General features: G+C 43.8%; 2 protein-coding genes across 8 annotated transcripts; both read right to left on the bottom strand.

Annotated features, from left to right (window-relative positions):
• Window positions 1–11008: 11008 nt before the first annotated feature.
• Window positions 11009–13361, bottom strand: LOC110493433 (forkhead box protein D1). The gene has a single exon (XM_036940253.1). It carries the CDS (start codon window positions 13163–13165, stop codon window positions 12161–12163), a length of 1005 nt encoding a protein of 334 aa, XP_036796148.1. The 5' UTR covers window positions 13166–13361; the 3' UTR covers window positions 11009–12160.
• A 1206-nt stretch (window positions 13362–14567) lies between these two features.
• On the bottom strand, window positions 14568–22638 carry LOC110493434. 7 transcript variants are annotated; one of them, XM_036940245.1, is made up of 7 exons: window positions 22422–22638; window positions 22099–22274; window positions 19706–19790; window positions 18230–19632; window positions 17933–18042; window positions 17307–17400; window positions 14568–15426 (listed from the first exon to the last, which is right to left on the bottom strand). In XM_036940245.1, exons 3-7 carry the CDS (start codon window positions 19778–19780, stop codon window positions 15291–15293), a joined length of 1818 nt encoding a protein of 605 aa, XP_036796140.1. In that variant the 5' UTR covers window positions 19781–19790; window positions 22099–22274; window positions 22422–22638; the 3' UTR covers window positions 14568–15290. The 7 variants fall into 7 exon arrangements, with proteins under 7 accessions (XP_036796140.1, XP_036796142.1, XP_036796145.1 ...); XM_036940247.1 differs by having other exon boundaries at window positions 22099–22270; XM_036940250.1 differs by having other exon boundaries at window positions 19706–19770; window positions 22422–22637.
• Between the last annotated feature and the right edge of the window lie 299 nt (window positions 22639–22937).

Below are 22937 nucleotides of genomic sequence, written 5' to 3'. Positions count from 1 at the left end.
AGTATGTGCCATGGGGATAGATGTGATGGTGATGAAGAGGGGGAATGTACAGTATGTACCATGGGGATAGATGTGATGGTGATGAAGAGGGGGAATGTACAGTATGTATCATGGGGATAGACGTGATGGTGATGAAGAGGGGGAATGTACAGTATGTACCATGGGGATAGATGTGATGGTGATGAAGAGGGAGAATGTACAGTATGTACCATGGGGATAGATGTGATGGTGATGACAAGGGAGAATGTACAGTATGTACCATGGGGATAGACGTGATGGTGATTAAGAGGGGGAATGTATGTACCATGGGGATAGACGTGATGGTGATGAAGAGGGGGAATGTATGTACCATGGGGATAGATGTGATGGTGATGAAGAGGGGGGGTGTATGTACCATGGGGATAGACATGATGGTGCTGAAGAGGGGGAATGTATGTACCATGGGGATAGATGTGATGGTGATGAAGAGGGGGAATGTATGTACCATGGGGATAGATGTGATGGTGATGAAGAGGGGGAATGTATGTGCCATGGGGATAGACGTGATGGTGATGAAGAGGGGGAATGTATGTACCATGGGGATAGATGTTATGGTGATGAAGAGGGGGATTGTACAGTATGTACCATGGGGATAGACGTGATGGTGATGAAGAGGGGGAATGTACAGTATGTACCATGGGGATAGACGTGATGGTGATGAAGAGGGGGAATGTATGTACCATGGGGATAGATGTGATGGTGATGAAGAGGGGGAATGTACAGTATGTACCATGGGGATAGATGTGATGGTGATGACAAGGGATAATGTACAGTATGTACCATGGGGATAGATGTGATGGTGATGAAGAGGGGGAATGTATGTACCATGGGGATAGACGTGATGGTGATGACAAGGGAGAATGTACAGTATGTACCATGGGGATAGATGTGATGGTGATGAAGAGGGGGAATGTACAGTATGTACCATGGGGATAGATGTGATGGTGATAAAGAGGGAGAATGTACAGTATGTACCATGGGTATAGACGTGATGGTGATGAAGAGGGGGAATGTACAGTATGTACCATGGGGATAGATGTGATGGTGATGAAGAGGGGGAATGTACAGTATGTATCATGGGGATAGATGTGATGGTGATGAAGAGGGAGAATGTATGTACCATGGGGATAGACGTGATGGTGATGAAGAGGGGGAATGTACAGTATGTGCCATGGGGATAGATGTGATGGTGATGAAGAGGGGGAATGTACAGTATGTACCATGGGGATATATGTGATGGTGATGACAAGGGAGAATGTACAGTATGTACCATGGGGATAGATGTGATGGTGATTAAGAGGGGGAATGTACAGTATGTGCCATGGGGATAGATGTGATGGTGATGAAGAGGGGGAATGTACAGTATGTACCATGGGGATAGATGTGATGGTGATGAAGAGGGAGAATGTATGTACCATGGGGATAGATGTGATGGTGATGACAAGGGAGAATGTACAGTATGTACCATGGGGATAGATGTGATGGTGATGAAGAGGGGGAATGTACAGTATGTACCATGGGGATAGATGTGATGGTGATGAAGAGGGGGAATGTACAGTATGTATCATGGGGATAGACGTGATGGTGATGAAGAGGGGGAATGTACAGTATGTACCATGGGGATAGATGTGATGGTGATGAAGAGGGAGAATGTACAGTATGTACCATGGGGATAGATGTGATGGTGATGACAAGGGAGAATGTACAGTATGTACCATGGGGATATATGTGATGGTGATTAAGAGGGGGAATGTATGTACCATGGGGATAGATGTGATGGTGATGAAGAGGGGGAATGTATGTACCATGGGGATAGATGTGATGGTGATGAAGAGGGGGAATGTATGTACCATGGGGATAGATGTGATGGTGATGAAGAGGGGGAATGTATGTGCCATGGGGATAGACGTGATGGTGATGAAGAGGGGGAATGTATGTACCATGGGGATAGATGTTATGGTGATGAAGAGGGGGAATGTACAGTATGTACCATGGGGATAGACGTGATGGTGATGAAGAGGGGGGATGTATGTACCATGGGGATAGATGTGATGGTGATGAAGAGGGGGAATGTATGTACCATGGGGATAGACGTGATGGTGATTAAGAGGGGGAATGTATGTACCATGGGGATAGATGTGATGGTGATGAAGAGGGGGAATGTATGTACCATGGGGATAGACGTGATGGTGATGAAGAGGGGGAATGTATGTACCATGGGGATAGACTTGATGGTGATGAAGAGGGGGAATGTATGTGCAATGGGGATAGATGTGATGGTGATGAAGAGGGGGAATGTACAGTATGTACCATGGGGATAGACGTGATGGTGATGAAGAGGGGGAATGTATGTGCAATGGGGATAGATGTGATACACTGTAGAAGAACAGGACTATCGATACTGTAATCACCAAGGACGACCACAATTTTCACTCTGTCCTGCCCAGTCACCACACATACCCATGTGTCTGCATTCTGCTGTCTAGCTGTTGACGTATCTTACAGTGGGTGAACCCTGTGTTTAACATGCTCTACATGGGTGGTTCAGGGCTCTTAGCCTTGTAAACCCAGGATGAAAGCTGCAGCCAAATTTATCAAATAAAGCCTAACAGGGAAAGAAGTGGCCTGTAACACAGCATTAGATTGTAATTGCACTTTTCAATGATAAAAAACAATCTCTGTTTTGATGGTCCTGGCTATCGTGCAATTTATAAAACAAAACGGTCAGTCTGTGTGTGTGTGTGTGTGTGTGTGTGTGTGTGTGTGTGTGTGTGTGTGTGTGCAGGCAGGGCAGCGGCCCATACAAGGCTCTGGCATGCATTGAGACAAAGGTTAATAACTTTATTTATTAAACATTTTTCGATTCCACATGTTTCTCATAGTTGGCTGAAACAACCCAATAAATAACTTGTACTCATAATGAGATTTAGTTCAACCGTTATGCAGAGAAAATAAAACATCATGGATTACCCTCTAACCCCATACACTATCCCTCTTCATATCTCTCTACATGTACACATACACACATGTACACACACACACACACGTACACACACACGTCCATACACATACGCACACGCGCGCACACACACACAGCCAGGAAGGTGTGTGTGTTACCTGTAACTATTAAAGGTTATATGTGGTAACGTTCTTGGTTATAGGGTGCTATTAGTTTTATTCACGTTGGCCTCGTAATGGGGTGTTGTTTCTGCTCCGGCTGTATAAAAGGGCTGTAAAACAACACCTTTCCATCCCCTTTTTGAGTGACTAACCAGGGAAGAGAACAGACCTCCACAAAGCAGAGTTGAATGTGTTAGATGAATGGTGGCTAGGAAAAACTAGGGACTTTTTCATAGCCACCGTGCTTCTACATCTGCATGCTTGCTGATCAGGGTTTTAGGCTGGGTTTCTGTACAGCACTTTGTGACATCTGCTGATGTAAATGTAAATGTAAATATGATGTAAATAAAACATATGGAGTCTGTGATACATTATATAAATGACTTTACTCAAGCACAGCATAAACTCAGCTCAGTAGACCACTGTCAGTCAGCAACCAGACAGAGCTGGGATGCACTTCACACACTAGGAAATACAAGAGAAGGGGGAAACCAGAGAGAGAGAGAAAAGCCTGACTCTTTCACAAAACACAACACATGAGCCGAGTTGAAAGACATAAGAGCCTGAATGGATTTGTATTGAATGACCATATGGAGACCAGACTTGTAGCAGGGTTATAATCACATGAGTCAAATTACAATGTGGTGCAAGTGGTTTCATTTCAGGGTTGTTGTGTGTGTGTGTGTGTGTGTGTGTGTGTGTGTGTGTGTGTGTGTGTGTGTGTGTGTGTGTGTGTGTGTGTGTGTGTGTGTGTGTGTGTGTGTGTGTGTGTGTGTGTGTGTGTGTGTGTGTGTAAGATTCCTAGTCATGACTTTTGATTGACAGATGGATTGGCGGTGCGTGGGGGAGTTCTGCATGACTTATAATGTGGCAACTTTTCTTATAACGTAGCAACACTTCTTATGATGTAGCAACACTTCTTATGATGTAGCAACACTTCTTATAACGTAGCAACACTTCTTATAACGTAGCAACACTTCTTATGATGTAGCAACACTTCTTATGATGAAGCAACACTTCTTATGATGAAGCAACACTTCTTATAACGTAGCAACACTTCTTATAACGTAGCAACACTTCTTATGATGTAGCAACACTTCTTATGATGTAGCAACACTTCTTATGATGTAGCAACACTTCTTATAACGTAGCAACACTTCTTATAACGTAGCAACACTTCTTATAACGTAGCAACACTTCTTATAACGTAGCAACACTTCTTATAACGTAGCAACACTTCTTATGATGTAGCAACACTTCTTATGATGTAGCAACACTTCTTATGATGTAGCAACACTTCTTATAACGTAGCAACACTTCTTATAACGTAGCAACACTTCTTATGATGTAGCAACACTTCTTATGATGTAGCAACACTTCTTATGATGTAGCAACACTTCTTATAACGTAGCAACACTTCTTATAACGTAGCAGCACTTCTTATGATGTAGCAACACTTCTTATAACGTAGCAACACTTCTTATAACGTAGCAACACTTCTTATGATGTAGCAACACTTCTTATGATGTAGCAACACTTCTTATGATGTAGCAACACTTCTTATAACGTAGCAACACTTCTTATAACATAGCAACACTTCTTATGATGTAGTAACACTTCTTATAATGTAGCAACACTTCTTATAACGTAGCAACAGGTCCATTATATTACCACGCTGTACATACAGGTCCATTATATTACCACGCTGTACATACAGGTCCATTATATTACCACGCTGTACATACAGGTCCATTATATTACCACGCTGTACATACAAGTCCATTATATTACCACGCTGTACATATCGGTCCAGTTTATTACCACACTATAGATACAGGTCCAGTTTATTACCACGCTGTACATATAGGTCCAGTTCATTACCACGCTGTACATACAGGTCCAGTTTATTATCACGCTGTACATACAGGTCCAGTTTATTACTACGCTGTACATACAGGTCCAGTATATTACTACGCTGTACATACAGGTCCAGTTTATTACCACGCTGTTCATACAGGTCCAGTTTATTACCACGCTGTACATACAGGTCCAGTTTATTACCACGCTGTACATACAGGTCCAGTTTATTACCACGCTGTACATTCAGGTCCAGTATATTACCACGCTGTACATACAGGTCCAGTTTATTACAACATTGTACATACAGGTCCAGCATATTACCACGCTGTACATACAGGTCCATTATATTACCACTGTGAAGGGACTGTGAAGCAACAGAAACATAGGCACAGACACATGTACACACACACACACACACACACACACGATAACATACGCACTATACACACACATACACATGGATTTAGTACTGTAGATATGTGGTAGTGGTGGAACAGGGGCCTTAGAGTACACAGTGTGTTGTGAAATCTGTGAATGTACTGTAATGTTTTTGAAATTGTATAAACTGCCTTAATTTTGCTGGACCCCAGGAAGAGTAATGGGGATCCATAATGAATACAAATTGTCACGCCTGCCCCCGCTCCCCCTCCCTGACACTCGAAGGCACCAGGCTCCCCAGCATTACGCATTCCTGCCAGCATCATTACGCACACTTGCCTTCCCCCCATCACGCGCATCAGTGATTATTGGACTCACCTGGACTCAATCACCTCTGTCATTACCTCCCATATACTGTATCTGTCTGGTTCCCCGCTCTGTTCCCTACTTCCACATGAATTGTCGTTTGTCGTTGTTTACCCGTGTGCTGACGCTGTTCCTGTTTTGTTACCTGTCTGTACCTGAGTAAATGTTGACTCCCCGTATCTGCTTCTCATCTCCAGCGTAGGTAGTTACAGAATACAGAATCCATCATACAAAGCATCGGGGAGTGCTGGCGTTCCGGTTGGTGGTGACGTCGGGTCCGGGGCCCGCCACCGATGGAACCGGGGGTGCCTAAGCCAGCTCTTCAGGCTGCCCTAGCTGGCTTGAGAGGTTCTTGCCCCGGATTGGCTCAGAAGGTGCCCATCCCACGTCGGGCCTCAGCCGGATCATCAGGTTTTTACGCCCAGTTGGCTTGCCAGGCTGCTATGCCTCCGTTGGAGCATTGGGCTCCCACGCCTCAGTGGGATCGACCGTCTTTCACGCCGTAGCCGGATCGTCGGGCTCTTATGCCTCAGCCGGCTCGCCAGGCTCCCAGTCCAGCGCCCGTGCCTTTCCCGGCCCGTCAGGCTCGCCCGGGGGAGTACTGTCACGCCTGCTCCTGCTCCCCCTCCCTGACGCTCGAAGGTGCCAGGCTCCCCAGCATTACACACTCCTGCCACCATCATCACCCACACCTGCCTTCCCCCCATCACGCGCATCAGCGATTATTGGACTCACCTGGACTCAATCACCTCTATCATTACCTCCCCTAATACTGTCTGGTTACCCGCTCTGTTCCCTACTTCAGCATTAATTGTTGTTGTTTACCCATGTGTTGACGCAGTTCCTGTTTGTTACCTGTATGTTCCTGAATAAATGTTGACTCCCCGTACCTGCTTCTCATCTCCAGCATCGGTCATTACACAAATACAAATACCAGCAATGCATTCTGTATTCCAAAAATGATGCCACTAATTAGGCCTACTGTAACTAATGATGCTAGGCCTACTGTAACTAATGATGCTAGGCCTACTGTCGCTAATGATGCTAGGCCTACTGTAGCTAATGATGCTAGGCCTACTGTAGCTATTGATGCTAGGCCTACTGTAGCTAATGATGCTAGGCCTACTGTAGCTAATGATGCTAGGCCTACTGTAGCTAATGATGCTAGGACTACTGTAGCTAATGATGCTAGGCCTACTGTAGCTAATGATGCTAGGCCTACTGTAGCTAATGATGCTAGGCCTACTGTAGCTAATGATGTTAGGCCTACTGTAGCTAATGATGCTAGGCCTACTGTAGCTAAATGAGTGGTGTGACAGCTGTGAAACCAGGCGAACTATCAGGGAATATAATATGAACATTGGAAAGGAGAGAGAGAGAGAATCTCTTCATGCACATTTACATGACCAAATAATAATTCCACCAGGGTGGTCTGGCAGTGCGGTATGTGGGATCGTCAAAACGACCCCGGAAAACATCCTAGCAATCCCCCCGCTCCCATCTGTGTAACTGGCTGGACCCACAAGGCTGGGGAAGGGGGGAAGGAGGAGAGGGTGGGAGTAACGAGTCCTCCTTTAAAATAACAAAGCTACCATTGACACTGTCGTTCCCTCCCCCACTGGTCTGGCTGACTCGCCCTTTCTCCCCCTACCTCTCCCCCTCTCGGGGTTGAGGAAATGTGGTTCAGGTATGGAGGCGTGTTGGCTTCAGGGAATAGGTCTAAGATGCCCTGTGCTGTAAATGCTAGTCTTAGGTCAGTCTAGTCTTAGGTCAGGTTAGGACTTGGGGAGTGAAGCTGATCCTAGATCTGTAGCATTGTGTTGCCCTGTGCTGTAAATGCTAGTCTTAGGTCAGTCTAGTCTTAGGTCAGGTTAGGACTTGGGGAGTGAAGCTGATCCTAGATCTGTAGCATTGTGTTGCCCTGTGCTGTAAATGCTAGTCTTAGGTCAGTCTAGTCTTAGGTCAGGTTAGGACTTGGGGAGTGAAGCTGATCCTAGATCTGTAGCACTGTGTTGCCCTGTCTGAACGCACCCTCCACTGTAGCGTCTACAATTAAAACACTGTAAAAGCACTCCTTTTCCTTCTCTCTCTCCCCCTCAGTCCTGCTTTGGGTCTCCAGCACCTGTCAGCCCTGGTTTTATGAGCACTGGAGGCAGAGCTGGACACAGAGCAGGGAGAGGAGAAAGAGAGAGGTAGGGATGGCAGGGGTATATTTATGAATTTATGGGCTGTAGGACGACACACAGAACAGCGCTGTCTGTCCAGCCCCCAAACGCTCCGGAACATACTGTGAGAAACTCTTTATTTAGATTTTCATCCCCCTCCCCCCCTCTCTCTCCCTCCTTCCCTCCCCTCGTTCTAACCCATAACCCTAGGCACAGGAGACCACCACTAGCCTGCTTCAATCTCTGTAACAGTTTATTTGGATAGTTGAAATGTAACTGATAGTCTGTAGACTATCTATCTACTAACCCTAAGCCTAGCTCTAACCTTAACCCTTATCCTAACCCTAAACTTAACCCTAATCCTTATTCTAAACCTAACCTTAGCAAGCAGTTGCTTATCAACGGATAGTTTGTTGATAGTAAGACAACCTCTAGAGCATCGACAGAGGGACCATCTGGACGATCCAAATAAAGTGTGGACTCAATCTCATACATCAACAGGTTCCACCCAGGCAGATCACAACCACCCTTAGTGTCTGAGAACCTAATGAATTGTTCTGTACTATTCCAGATCTGGAGCGAGAGTCCTTCAGGCCACGAAGGAAGAAAAGACAACTGGAGATCCAGCAGCTTGTTCTAATTAAAAGCCTGGCTCTGCTGCCCCAGCCAAAAGCCACAAATAACAACCCTTCAGCAGCAGAGAATTAGGAACCATTTTGTGTTTGCTATATAAAAAAAAAGGAACAGGAGAGGAGGAGGATGCAGCTTACACCAGGGACCACCAACACAGTGAGCTACCTAGCACTGGGCTGAAGGAACAGCACATTCACTACACAGACGGCTGGGTGGCATAGACCTAGAATACAGATATGAACTACAGCAGGAGGGCAGACTGGCAGAGGAGAGAGAGAGAGAGAGAGAGAGAGAGAGAGAGAGAGAAGAAAGAAAGAAAGAAAGAAAGAAAGAAAGAAAGAAAGAAAGAAAGAAAGAAAGAAAGAAAGAAAGAAAGAAAGAAAGAAAGAAAGAAAGAAAGAAAGAAAGAGAGAAAGAAAGAAAGAAAGAGGGGGCTGAGCAAAGACAAGAAGGTGAGAGTTTGGATAGAAAGACAAGCAGGAGACAAGGAGAGAAGAGAGAAGAAGGAAGTGAGGAGCAGTAGGAAAGAGAAGCAGACACACAACACACACATACACACCAGTCCACCCTGCCTCGTACACCAAGGTGGCACAAGGAGAGCAGCATAGTTGTGTGTGTGTTTCTAACACCAAGTCAACAGTTTTTTCTATCAGAGGCTAATCCGAACTAAATACCCCTCCATCTACAAATCACACTAGACCTGGGTAGTATCTGGGGTTTTTTCCTACATTTTTCTTTCCTACAGTTCTGTCAATCTGTCTTTCCTCTAAGAAGTAAATGGCTGGTGCTGTTTGTTGACCTGGAAACTGGGGTTTGTGACTGATGTGTGGTACAGATGTGTACGTGCACGTGCGTGCGCACACACACACACAGATTGATATGTGTTGGATCGGTTAAGGGGTGAGTGAGGGTGAAGTCATGACATCTGGCTGTCTTCTCTGACATCACGTAGCGAGGCTAAACATAGCAGAGAAAATAGGGCTATTTGGACTTTTATTTTTTCCTGCTTTTGTTGTGGTCCTATTTCTAGCTATTAGATAATTGGAAACATTCGGTGCATCACATCTCTAAAAGTAATAGAAAAGAATCTGGGACCATATTCATAAAATGTTTCTGAGTGCTGATGTAGGATCAGTTTTGCCGTGGCAACACGCCTTTTATATCATAATGAATAAGATTATATGGACAAGGGGGACCTGATCCTAGATCAGCACTTCTATTCTGAGATGCTTTTTGAATACAGGTCCTGGGGTAAGAACATTGCGGTTAAAGTTATTTCTTCAGAATAGGATGGAAGGATTTTACTTGACAGTCCCTATTTACACTTCTGTGGTAAGAATGGAATTGTTGCGCTTACTTCAAAGAGTTCTAAACTACCTGGTACTTAACGGCACATAGGAGTGGTTGTTTCAGTAAAACACAAAGATCCAAATGTAATTATAGGTAATTATGATGTCATTTCTCAGTAACCGGGTAAATACCGGACTGTAAAATCAAAGCCACTCTTTGTCACCACCATCACCATTGTTAAACTCTCTTTCTCTCTGTTACTCTTCAGATGTTCCCCTTTTCAAACACATCTCTTTCTCCTTCACTTGAGTCCCTGTCCTCTACTAAACTCCTTTCTGGCACCATCATCTGTATCCTTGTTCTCCTGAAACTCAGAAGCTCCACACAAACACTTGTGCACGTGCACACACTTTCTCTCTCTCTCTCTCTCTCTCTCTCTCTCTCTCCATCTATCCCTTCCTCCCTTCATCTCTCTCATTCTCTGTGGATGCATGGCTGAAGTGTGAGCTCATAGGCCTTCTGGGTGGCACTCCTGCTATATGTCACTGTCATCTGCTGCCACGAGGGGGGTCCCCTTTTCCAAATACACACTCCTTCATATCGCCCGCCATGCTCGCACACGGGCCTTTAAAACACAGTGCAGAGTTGAGTTTTAATGGGGCGCACGGGTGCCGCGCGCACACACACACACACACACACAGAGAGAACAGTTAAACAGAGGCAAGGGAACGGGGGAAGGAGAAAAAGGTATAATTGATTAAAAGCCAGGAAAAACAAACTGCTCAAAGAGATGACCAACGGTGGAAAGTGGAGAGGTTTTGTGTTCCGACGCTCAGCAATCCAATAACACTAGGATTTATAGCAGGAGATCAAATGCTCCAAAACACATGTCCATCCATCCCCAAAACTCAATAATGACTCCCATCCACAAATGTATGTATTAATAGTATCCCTATGCTGTATCCACTGATGGTTTCAACTAAAGTGAGTAATATGAGTGTGTTAAAGCTGTGTAGTAATGCTGACATGGGTCTTTCTGAAACGGAGAGGCAGGCATATGGTAAACACTATAGCCCAAGTCCAAGACAGCACACATAATCTATAGACACAGACAAATATAGGCTACATTGAAGTAAACAACTGCACATTACACTCAATATAACAATGTGATGTTTAATGTAGGCTGGATCTCTCTAGATGCGTCTGATTAATCGTGTAGCAACATCACAGAACAAGCAGATGTTTCATAACTTATTTAGCGTGCCGGATTTGGAACTGTAGGCCTTTATAATACCAAGGCGTTCGTTTTGACTGTGGAATGCCTTCTAACACATGTAGGGGTGCAGGACACGCACCGATTCACACACACACGCATACAGAGAAACTCGAGCGAGAGATGAAGAATGGGCAGATGTGTGTGTGCACTGTGAGATCTCGCATATACATTACACATTTAAAACAAATTTACATTTTTTTTGGAAATCAATCACACGTTGACACGAAGAGTAAAATAAAAATAAACTCAATGATGTCGTCACATTTAAACGGTTTCCACTCGCGTACCCAAGCAGGTGAAGCTCATGTTTTCTGCCAGGCAGGCATGTCCAAATGTAGCAGAAATTAAGCTACTGAATGAAACATTTTCAAATTATAATTTGTAAAATTATAACGCCAGTCAATCAAACAAAATATTGTCAACTTTAACAAAAATAAGACCAGGCACCTTTCAAAATAAAAGGCTATTGAAAACTTGTGGTTTTATGTTTCAGGGCTCCACATTGTTTGCGCTCCAAATATGTTGTGTGTTTTTGATTCCACCGTGTAGGAAAACACACTTCGCCTTAAAGATAAATAAGGCAAAATATAACATTGTCAAAGTATAGAGATTACATTTGCCACTGGCAAGATTGGCACATTTGGGAGATTAGGCTAATTCGGAGAGGTTCTGCGTTAGTGAATCAAGAGAAGTTGTATAATAAATCTGACATGTTCAATTTGATTTAAAAAAAAATCAGTGTTGTTTTCAACATTACAATTAATGATGTTGCCAAATGTCGTTATAAATTAAATGAAAACATTTAATTATAAAGTGCTTATTTACACAAAATATAGGCCTCAAACATTTATATTGCAAAACATATTTTTTGGGTTGGCCACTAACATTGTTAAAAATGTTGACTCAATTGACACATCTTCAAAACATATATTTTTTTCATTTGAAGCATTTGTTTAATTGAATAAATACAAATCTATGAAAGGTGGTTTTCCCTAATGAATCCTCGTCAATACAGAAAACACTATTGATTAAGCTATTTGTCACCAAGTTGCTGCAAGAGTTCATTTGCTATACGGCTGGAGTTGGGGAGAGAGCGTAGTTTGTGGTACTCGGGATGAAAGCTCCAGAGATGCGGAGCGCCCATTGAATGGAGCGAGGCCGGGGACAGAAATGAAGATCCGGGGACCAAAGCTTGGGCCACTGTGGAGGCTGAGCGGCGCGTCGTTTCGAAATTCTCAAAGCTAAGAGACGGATGTGGAAGAAATGTATTTTGGACAACGTTCGAATTCCTTGATAAAAGTGAGGAGAGCGCGGGCAAGATGCTGCTCACTGGTGGGATGCTTTGGTTAGAAACAGAATGATGTTCGATGCCCAAGTGATGGTACAATTCCAAACCGGGTACCTGAAAATGACACGGCCCTATTCCGTTTGTCCCGTAGAAGGAAAATCCAGGGAGCACGCTGCTGCGCTCGAGCGGGCACCGGGTGTCCATCATCCCAAATCGGTAATTCTGCCGTTTGAAACGTTTCCTCCGCCGTAGGAAGCTCCCGTTCTCGAACATATGAGACGACATAGGGTCTAACGTCCAGTAGTTCCCCTTCCCGGGGTTACCGGGCTCCCGGGGCATTTTGACGAAGCAGTCGTTGAGGGACAAGTTGTGACGAATGGAGTTCTGCCACGCGGGGAACTTCTCCCCGTAATACGTGAAGCGCTGGCTGATGAAGTCACATATCTCCGAGAGAGTCAGTCTTTTCTTCGGGCTCTGGAGGATTGCCATGGTGATAAGAGCGATGTAGGAGTACGGAGGTTTCACCGAGGCAGCGATTCTCTCTGTGCAGTTCGGCGTAAAGTCACCCTCATCCTCCGTATCCTTCGCTGGCTGTTTTGGAGACAAGGACGCAGCGCTTTGCTGCTCCAAATCGGCCCCGTCTTCTTTGGTTAAAGATACATACCCCTGGTTCCGTGTAGCTTTGTTCCCTTTTCCATCCACGTCGGCATCTGCCCTCTCCATGAGTTCGAGCTCTCCTTCCAGGGTCATAATCCTCTCGCGGGTCCGGTGCCACCTGCATGCGCCAACAGGCGAGATGATGAGCCTCGGGTCGGACACCAGCCAGAGCCGACACACGCGACGGGCCTGCCTCCTGCCTTTTTGCTTTTCATTAACAACAAAAAAAAGAAAACCCAGCTGCCCCAAAATACTTTTCACCCCCCTCCTCCTGCTGCTCTTCCTCTTCAGTCCTGAAAATAATTACGACAAAGACTTACTAACGTAAACATCCATCACAAGCAGTCACAACAATCATTAGGCCTACAAACGTGTTTTTGATCATGGGGAGAACTAACGTATGGAATAAAGCATAGGCCATTAGACAACTTTATGTCCAACACACAATGGCACATTAGAACAGTCTTTGGGGCTTGTTGTCATACACTCGATACAAATTCACTTTGTACTCAAATCAGAAGCCTGATTGTAATCATTTGATGGGTGAACTATTGTCAGTTTTCTTCGACACGTTTAACAGATAACAGGACTCAAGAATATATCCCGTTTTCCCATTTGTAAAACCATTGAATACCTACAGCCTTTTATTTGAATATAATCGGTCTCCCACAACAAATGCCTATCCTACCCAGTTCTCGATCCAGAGCATCCTTTTATGATGGCTTTTATTTCACTTAAGTCAAATATGGTTAAAAATGTATTGTTTTCTGAAAGGAGAAATTAATGAAGAAGCACTGAACTAGAGAGCTAGGACAAAATGATTTCGGTGCCAGAGCACACGCACACCTGCTGCGCTTTTACGTGTGGTCTCTTTGCAGTAATGCATAAACATTGTAAGGGTGTTAAAGACACTAGCTAGCTCGATATTGTACAATCAATTAAAATTCATCATGTATTAGCCATTCTTTCCATGGCCAGCTATAACGAATAATATATGATTTAACTAAATGTTATTAGGTTAGGCCACTTATGTGAAAGACAAGCTAGCAGTAGACATATTTTAATTTAAAACTGGTCTATACTAAATACTTCATGAGAATTCCAATATTTCCAGCAGATAACGCAAGTGGGTGGCCAAGCACATGGCTAATACTGTGTAGTTATTATTTCAGAATGGATTTGGCACTTTTCTGATTTGAAAAAGACATCGGCAAAAGAAAAGAGCCGTTTCACTACAGGCACAAAATACTGCACAGGCCAGGTCATGTATTCAATCCTGCTGCAGCAGTGTCTGATATTAAACTGTCATCTTTCTTATTTTGATACATTTTAAAGTCCCACTAATTGCATTTAATTTAAGCATAGAAACATCCCTGGAGCAATTCTCACAAATCAGTTTGAATATGGTTCCGCATCAATTCATATTCCTCATTCTAGACCAAGTCGTAGGCACACACATTCAGAGGGTTGAGAGATGAAATGAAAACAAACCGAATAAGATATGTTAACATGAATTTTATGCACACCAAACCCAAAAGTGTAGTACACACTAACACAAACGTTTATTTTTTATTTGTTTACAGGAAACAGTCAAGATAAGGAATTGCTTCATCTCTAATCCAGCCAGTTAATGCTAAGGGCAGTCCAGAAACAACCAAATAGAAAAACAAATTTTAAAAAACAATTACAAACTAAACAAGAACAGATAATATATCACTCAAATTAATTGAACTTAATGTAACATACAAACTGGATAGCACCAAGGTCAAGCCTAGTAAACAAGGGGAGTAAACAGTCCAAAATGGCTACCTATTCCCAGTAAAGCAGGGCACTGTCTTTGGCCAAAAGTGCACTACCTTTGGCCAGAGACTCCCAATTCCCTGTATAGTGCACTACTTGTGTCAGGGTCATTTCAGACAGACAGTCTATTGTCAGACACAGCCTCCAAGCAGGAGACTGTTCTTCATTTGAACTCTTTCTTCCTAAAGTGACAAGCGCATGCTACAGTGCTAAAAGCAGCCAGACCCGTCAGACTGTGACTCACCATGGCTCAGCCAACACCGTGACACACTATGACAGTATGTGATGTAATAAATGATCAAATAACTCCAAGAGTCAAAGTCAGGAGGTGTGGCCAATTACCATGTACCTGGAGGGGGACTGTCTGTGGTATCAGTGTCTAGGACCTCATGCCAAGGCTTAAGTGTGTTCCCTTCCCCTACAAGGCATAGTGCTTGCGTTGGGACGTAGCCAGCCGTGATAAGTTTCCACATTTGAAGCAGCGCGAGTTGGAGTTGCCCTCCTTCCTAGGGATGTGCCAACACTGCAGACAGCGTACCTTGTACTTCTTATACCTGAGGAGTAAGTAGACATGGAGGAGAATAACAGGGGATATACATTAGAGGTCAGAAGTTTACCTATACCTTAGCCAAAAAAAATTAAAAACTCAGTTTCACAATTCCTTGCATTTAATCCTAGTAAAAATTCCCTGTCTTAGGTCAGTTAGGATCACCACTTTATTTTAAGAATGTGAAATGTCGGAATAATAGAAGAGAGAATGATTTCAGATTTTATTTCTTTCATCACATTCCCAGTGGGTCAGAAGTTTACATACACTCAATTAGTATTTGGTAGCATTGCCTTTAAATGGTTTAACTTGGGTCAAACGTGTTGGGTAGCCTTCCACAAGCTTCCCACAGTAAGATGGGTGAATTTTGGCCCATTCCTCCTGACAGAGCTGGTGTAACTGAGTCAGGTTTGTAGGCCTCCTTGCTTGCACACACTTTTTCAGTTCCGCCCACAAATTTTCTATAGGATTGAGGTCAGGGTTTTGATCTAGCCACTCCAATACCTTGACTTTGTTGTCCTTAAGCCATTTTGCCACAAATTTGGAAGTATGCTTGGGGTCAATGTCCATTTGGAAGACCCATTTGCGACCAAGCTTTAACTTCCTGACTTGATGTCTTGAGATGTTGCTTCTATATATCCAAATAATTTCCCTTCCTCATGGAGCTATCTATTTTGTGAAGTGCACCAGTCCCTCCTGCAGCAAAGCACCTCCACAACATGATGCTGCCAACTCCGTGCTTCACAGATGGGATGGTGTTCTTCGGCTTGCAAGCCTCCCCCTTTTTCCTCCAAACATAACGATGGTCATTATGGCCAAACAGTTCCATTTTTGTTTCATCAGACCAGAGGACATTTCTCCAAAAAGTACAATCTTTGTCCCCATGTGCAGTTGCAAACTGTAGTCTGGCTTTTTTAATGGCGGTTTTGGAGCAGTGGCTTCTTCCTTGCTGAGCATCCTTTCAGGTTATGCCGATATAGGATTTGTTTTACTGTGGATATAGATAATTTTGTACCTGTTTCTTCCAGCATCTTCACAGGGTCCTTTGCTGTTGTTCTGGGATTGATTTTCACTTTTCGCACCAAAGTACATTCATTTCTAGGAGACAGAACGAGTCTCCTTCCTGAGCAGTATGACGGCTGTGTGGTCCCATGATGTTTAGATTTGCGTACTGTTGTTTGTACAGATGAACGTGGTACCTTCAGGCGTTTGGAAATTGCTCCCAAGGGTGAACCAGATTTGTGGAGGTCTACACTTTTTGTGTAGACCTGATTTCTTTTGATTTTCCCATGATGTCAAGCAAAGAGGCACTGAGTTTGAAGGTAGGCCTTTGAAATACATCCACAGGTACACCTCCAATTGACTCAAATTATGCCAATTAACCTATCAGAAGCTTCTAAAAACATGACGTCATTTTCTGGAATTTTCCAATCTGTTTAAAGGCAGTCAATTTAGTGTATGTAAACTTCTGACCAACTGGAATTGTGATACAGTGAATGATAAATGAAATAATCTGTAAACAATTGTTGGAAAAACTACTTGTGTCATGCACAAAGTAGATGTCCTAACATACTTGCCAAATCTTTAGTTTGTTAACAAGACATTTGTGGGGTGGTTGAAAAACACGTTTTAATGACTCCAACCTAAGTTATAGTAAACATCCGACTTCAACTGTAGGTCACAGTGATTGATGGCCTTACGTGTCCTTCAAGTTCTAATTCTGCTCACATACAGGGTTATGCAATATTGTGGTAATCAAACCATCTATGTCACTGTCACCATTTACTATAACCACAGGGTCAGAGTTCATGGCCACGTGACCTGACCAGGAGAAACTCTGGGCCGTGACGATGTGCTTGATAATGCACTGTATTTAACGCAACTCACCTTATTCCACAGGCGTTACACAGCGGGGTACCGTCCTCAGCATCTCGCCACAGAGGAGTCTTCATGGTGCAGCAAGAGGCACAGATCTTATTCTCTGATGGGGAGGAGAAAGGAGTGGCTATCAGTACAAACAAACAAACAGGCCTTGTGCCCTAATCCTCCTAAATATATGTTGTAGAATAATGAAATGACATGTTTCCATGACTCAGTATGCGGCTTCTCTCTCATTCGGTTTTCTTTCTAGGTGCACGGTGAGTGGGAGTGCCAAAGCACAACCTGATCTCGCAACCCTGCCCTCAACACTGTACACTACGTTACTCATTAAAGTCTTAGGATGTTTACACAGCCGTTTCCCAAAATACCTCCATTAAAACTCCCCCTCATCAAATGTATTCCACCTGTCTATGGTTCTAGTTAAAGTGTTTGGATTTGTGTCGTAATGGTACCCCCTCCTGGATTACTGGAGTAGAGATCGTTCTACACAAAACACCCAGTCCCTGCAATTAACCTCTCATGAACCCTTTTTTCTAAGAGTGTAGTGTTCTGCCTATTTCTACGGTGCTGGTATTGTTTTGTGCAGTAGTGGCGCCCCCTCCTGGTGAAGAGTGATAGAGATTGGTAGTCACTGGAGGAGGGGTCGCTCTCTTCAGAGCTGCTGGTCCTGATGGAACTCTGGGATGAACGGGACCTGCCTGCTCTCAGTGACCTCCTGGTCGGACCACTAGAGAGCTCTTCACTAGGACACACACACAAGTTTGTAGAGAACATTGTGAGATATTTTACAAGAATATACCGCATAAGGAAATTTGTGACATACAAATTTAATTTCATATAATACGGTTTATTACGGCAGCGCTAAATAATATAATATACGTTTTTGAGTTATGGGGAGAAAGAGCAAAGCACTCTGACATCAACCATACCTGTACTTCTTGGAGGTGATGAGAAGGCGACACTGCTCCCTGCTGTCGTCCAGCTCCGTCTGCATCCGGAACGTCACTCCCTGGAAGTCTGGGTCTCCAACATCCACACTCCGGCTGGGACGGAGCTGCTTCCTGGGGGCCTTGGTGGACCTACACATGGGGTCAGACGGAGAGGGAGACTGGGGGGCTGCGGGGATAGTGTCCATGTCGTCCTCCAAGTCCTTGCACCTTTGGGTGAGGTCCAACGGAGAGTCTGTAATAATACTGGTATCTTGTACTGTGTCTGTGTCCTCTTCCATGGAGCTTTCGTTGAGCTCTGCTTTGACGCCTGCAAAACTGCCATCTTGTGCTGATTTTGCGTTCACAATCACAGACCCTGCTTCACTGTTCAATATGAGCAACATAGTATTATAAGGGGAGTTCAGGGCTGGTGGCATGTCTTCCTTGGGGTCAAAGGTAAAACATATGTTTGAGTTGAAGTCCAGGGTCATGTTAAGGTTCAGCTCTTCTGGGCCTGGATGTAAGCATGTCATGGGGTCTACGGAGGGAGACGACAGACTTGCTGCATCCTTAATTGTAGCTACTTTGTGGACAAGCGTTTGCTCAAACAGGTTTATATATGACACAGACGGATGTTTAACTGACAGCCCATCTTTTGCCTCAGGACGGACCTCCTTCACTGTGTTGTCGTCTTGGACTAAGGCACAGGGGACCTTTCTGCTTTCTTCACTCACAGACAATCCATCACCGTTAAGACAAAATGTGGCTCCTGTTTCTTTGTTCGTTACAACGTCAGAGTCTGAAGCTCCCACACCAGGTTTAGTTTTGTAGCTGCCATTGACATCCGGTGAGGTCTGAGAACTGGTACCTGGACATGTGGGTGAGCAATAACCACCTCCACCCAACTCCCCCATCTCTCCCCTGGACCCGACATGCGGATGGGGAGAATCCCCTCTGGTACTGACTAGAGTGGGGCAGACAGGGACAGTGTTCTTACTGTACCCCACACCTTCAGGAGGATGATTGTCAGAGTCAATAAGAACCAACTGAGCCCTAGATGAGGTTCCCTCTTGGTCATCTGATTGGAGGAGTCTCTCACACTGCATGTTGATCAGGCTCATCAACTCCCACGGACTGCTGCTACTATGACGGCTGGGCAGGACTGAGTTTGTATGTCTCCTAGATTGTTCTAAGTCATCTTTTGGCTGGTTATGAAGGCTCATGAGAGAGGAATTGTGCTGAGGAGGAGAAGGTCTAGAAGGTCTATGATGATTCTTTTTAGACCTTTCATTTGATACAGGTAAAGTCTTAGGCTTTGAGTCTATGGAGCGGTTGTGGTCAGGGGTGGGAGTTGCTAGCTTGGAGGCTTCTTGGATGAGGTAGAGGATAGTGGACTGGGTCACCTGAAGAAAAATAAAAGAAGACTCAACCACACACTGAGATAATATTGACCCACCTCAAGCACAGCACACACACCTGCAGGCCCTCCTGGGTGTCCGGATCTTCCATGGTCCCTTGGCTGCCTGGTCTGTAAATGGCTCCTGTGCTCATGTTGATGTGCCCATATTGTGGAAAGAAAACAATTGGAAAGTGGATCAGCTGAATACAGTACCAGTCAAAAGTTTGGACACACCTACTCATTCAAGAATTTTTCTTGATTTTTAATATTTTCTACATCGTAGAATAATAGTGAAGACATCAAAACTATGAAATAACACATATGGAATCATGTAGTAACCAAAAAAGGGTTAAACATATCAAAATATATTTTATATTTGAGATTCTTCAAATAGCCACCCTTTGCCTTGATGACAGCTTTGCACACTATTGGCAGTCTCTCAACCAGCTTCACGATGTAGTCACCTGGAATGCATTTCAATTAAGAGGTGTGCCTTAAAAAGTTTGTTCTTAATGCTTTTGAGCCAATCAGTTGTGTTGTGACAAGGTAGGGTTGGTATACAGAAGCTTGCACTATTTGGAAAAAAAACAAGTCCATTTATGGAAAAACAGCTCAAATAAGCAAAGAGGAACGACAGTCCATCATTACTTGAAGACATGAAGGCCAATATGGAAATGTTCAAGAACTTTGAAAGTTTCTTCAAGTGCAGTCACAAAAACCATCAAGCATTATAATGAAACTGGCTCTCATGAGGACCGCCACATGAAAGGAAGACCCAGAGTTACCTCTGCTGCAGAGGACAAGTTCATTAGAGTTAACTGTCTCTCATGAGGACCGCCACATGAAAGGAAGACCCAGAGTTACCTCTGCTGCAGAGGACAAGTTCATTAGAGTTAACTGTCTCTCATGAGGACCGCCACAGGAAAGGAAGACCCAGAGTTACCTCTGCTGCAGAGGACAAGTTCATTAGAGTTAACTGTCTCTCATGAGGACCGCCACAGGAAAGGAAGACCCAGAGTTACCTCTGCTGCAGAGGACAAGTTCATTAGAGTTAACTGTCTCTCATGAGGACCGCTACAGGAAAGGAAGACCCAGAGTTACCTCTGCTGCAGAGGACAAGTTCATTAGAGTTAACTGTCTCTCATGAGGACCGCCACAGGAAAGGAAGACCCAGAGTTACCTCTGCTGCAGAGGACAAGTTCATTAGAGTTAACTGTCTCTCATGAGGACCGCCACAGGAAAGGAAGACCCAGAGTTACCTCTGCTGCAGAGGACAAGTTCATTAGAGTTAACTGCACCTCAGATTGCAGCCCAAATAAATGCTTCACAGTGTTCAAGTAACAGACACATCTCAACATCAACTGTTCAGAGGAGGCTGTGAAAATCAGGCCTTCATGGTTGAATTGCTGCAAAGAAACCACTACTAAAGGCCAACAATAATAAGAAGACTTGCTTGGGCCAAGAAACACGAGCAATTGACATTAGACCGGTGGAAATCTGTCCTTAGGGCTGATGATTCCAAATTTTAGTTTTTTGGTTCCAAATGCCGTGTCTTTGTGACATAGACTAGGTTAACAGGATGATCTCCGCTTGTGTGGTTCCCAACGTGAAGCATGGAGAAATAGGTGCTATGCTGGTGACACTGTCTGTGATTTATTCAGAATTCACGGCACACTTAACCAGCATGGCTACCACAGCATTCTGCAGTGATACACCATCCCATCTGGTTTGCACTTAGGGGGTCTATTGTTTGTTTTTCAACAGGACAACGACACCCACCTCCAGGGTGTTTAAGGGCTATTTAACCAAGAAGTAGAGTGATGGAGTTCTGCGTCACCCGACCTCAACCAAATTGAGACGTTTTGGGATGAGTCGGACTGCAGAGTGAAGGAAAAGCAGCCAACAAGTGCTCAACATATGTGGGAACTCCTTCAAGACTGTTGGAAAAGCATTCCTCATGAAGCCGGTTGAGAGAAGGCCAAGAGTGCAAAGCTGTCATCAAGGCAAAGGGTGGCTATTTGAAGAATTTCAAAAATATTTTGATTTGTTTAGGACTTTTTGGGTTACTACATGATTCAATGTGTCATTTCCTAGTTTTGATGTCTTCACTTTATTCTACAATGTAGAAAATAGTAAAAAATAAAGAACACTTGAATGACTAGGTGTTTAAATATTTTTACCGGTATACACACACTTCCTAAATAAAAACAAAATACTTACAAATTACAATAAATTATTACACATGAGTTGATTTCATTATACTATAATAATTCAATCCAAAAATATTGTAAAGTAGCCTATTAGTACCCTACTACTCTTAACTTCTAGAACAGTCTGAATTAGCTGTCAAATCAAATTAGCTTCGTGAGCAGAGCTTAGAATTAATGGCCCAACAAACCTTTAGCAAATAATGAGTAAGCCTACAATGACATTCTAACTAACACGATATAGCCCATTGATACACACTTACTTTGTCAAATTGTATGAATTTCTCCTCAAAACGTAATCATCTGCATTCTACTATTTGATTAACGTCCTGAATAAGGATGAGACATCTTGCTCGAGCTCACTGCTCAGTCTGAGGGCACACTGAGGCCGTGCGTTTGAATACGAACTTTTCTGCCACACAATATCTCCACATCCTACCTTAGAAAATATCAAGTATTTAAATGTTAAAAATCGAATTATGAGATCCCTGTGATCGATCGGATTAAATAGTTATTGAAACTATCGAGTTCAATCGTTTGATTATGTAATGCCCTGATCACGTTGGTGATCACGGTTGTCTCTTACCAAGGCGATCAGGGCCAACATGCAGAATCACCCTTGGTTTTCTCACTGAATCTGTCTTGAGAGAGATGACAAGTTATTTCCCCCAATTTGATCACGAGCTTCAGGAAATTGATAGTCACGTCGCCGCAATGCATTTGTTGTTGGGCCTACAGGATGCCACAGATGTCTGTGATTGAAGTTGATTGGCCTGCATAAACACATAAAAGTGTGGGTTGAGTGATTTGCGTTCTGGATTTTCCCGAATTGTCGGCCTTGTGGCGCCTCGGTTTCTTCTGTATATAAAACGTTTTTACATACAGGTAAATAGGCTACTAATGTTTTGTACGAATAGTCATCCATTACAAAACACGTGAAGTGAGGTTCTTGGTATAAATTGTAGGTCTACTGTTGAGTTTGACTTGCGATGCTTTATCTTGAACCATTTAAAATGATCTCCCACACAAAACAAATACAATGTATCAGTATTTAGCAGTGACACATTGGCTGTTTAGAAAGGCAGCTCAATTATGACCATTT

The sequence above is a fragment of the Oncorhynchus mykiss genome, chromosome 13 (genome assembly GCF_013265735.2).
Source record: "Oncorhynchus mykiss isolate Arlee chromosome 13, USDA_OmykA_1.1, whole genome shotgun sequence".
In the NCBI taxonomy this organism is placed as follows: Eukaryota; Metazoa; Chordata; class Actinopteri; order Salmoniformes; family Salmonidae; genus Oncorhynchus; species Oncorhynchus mykiss.
This window is presented reverse-complemented; position numbering and strand designations above follow the sequence as displayed.

What these genes read in the sequence shown, in the direction of transcription:
- LOC110493433 (XM_036940253.1), bottom strand. Translation starts at nt 13,165, where the DNA reads ATGACCCTGGAAGGAGAGCTCGAACTCATGGAGAGGGCAGATGCCGAC.
- LOC110493434 (XM_036940245.1), bottom strand. Translation starts at nt 19,780, where the DNA reads ATGAGCACAGGAGCCATTTACAGACCAGGCAGCCAAGGGACCATGGAA. An exon ending in ATCACCTCCAAGAAGTACAG is followed by an intron (nt 18,043 to 18,229) that starts GTATGGTTGATG and finishes TGTGTGTCCTAG; the next exon opens with TGAAGAGCTCTCTAGTGGTC. An exon ending in AGAGAGCGACCCCTCCTCCA is followed by an intron (nt 17,401 to 17,932) that starts GTGACTACCAAT and finishes CCTCCCCATCAG; the next exon opens with AGAATAAGATCTGTGCCTCT.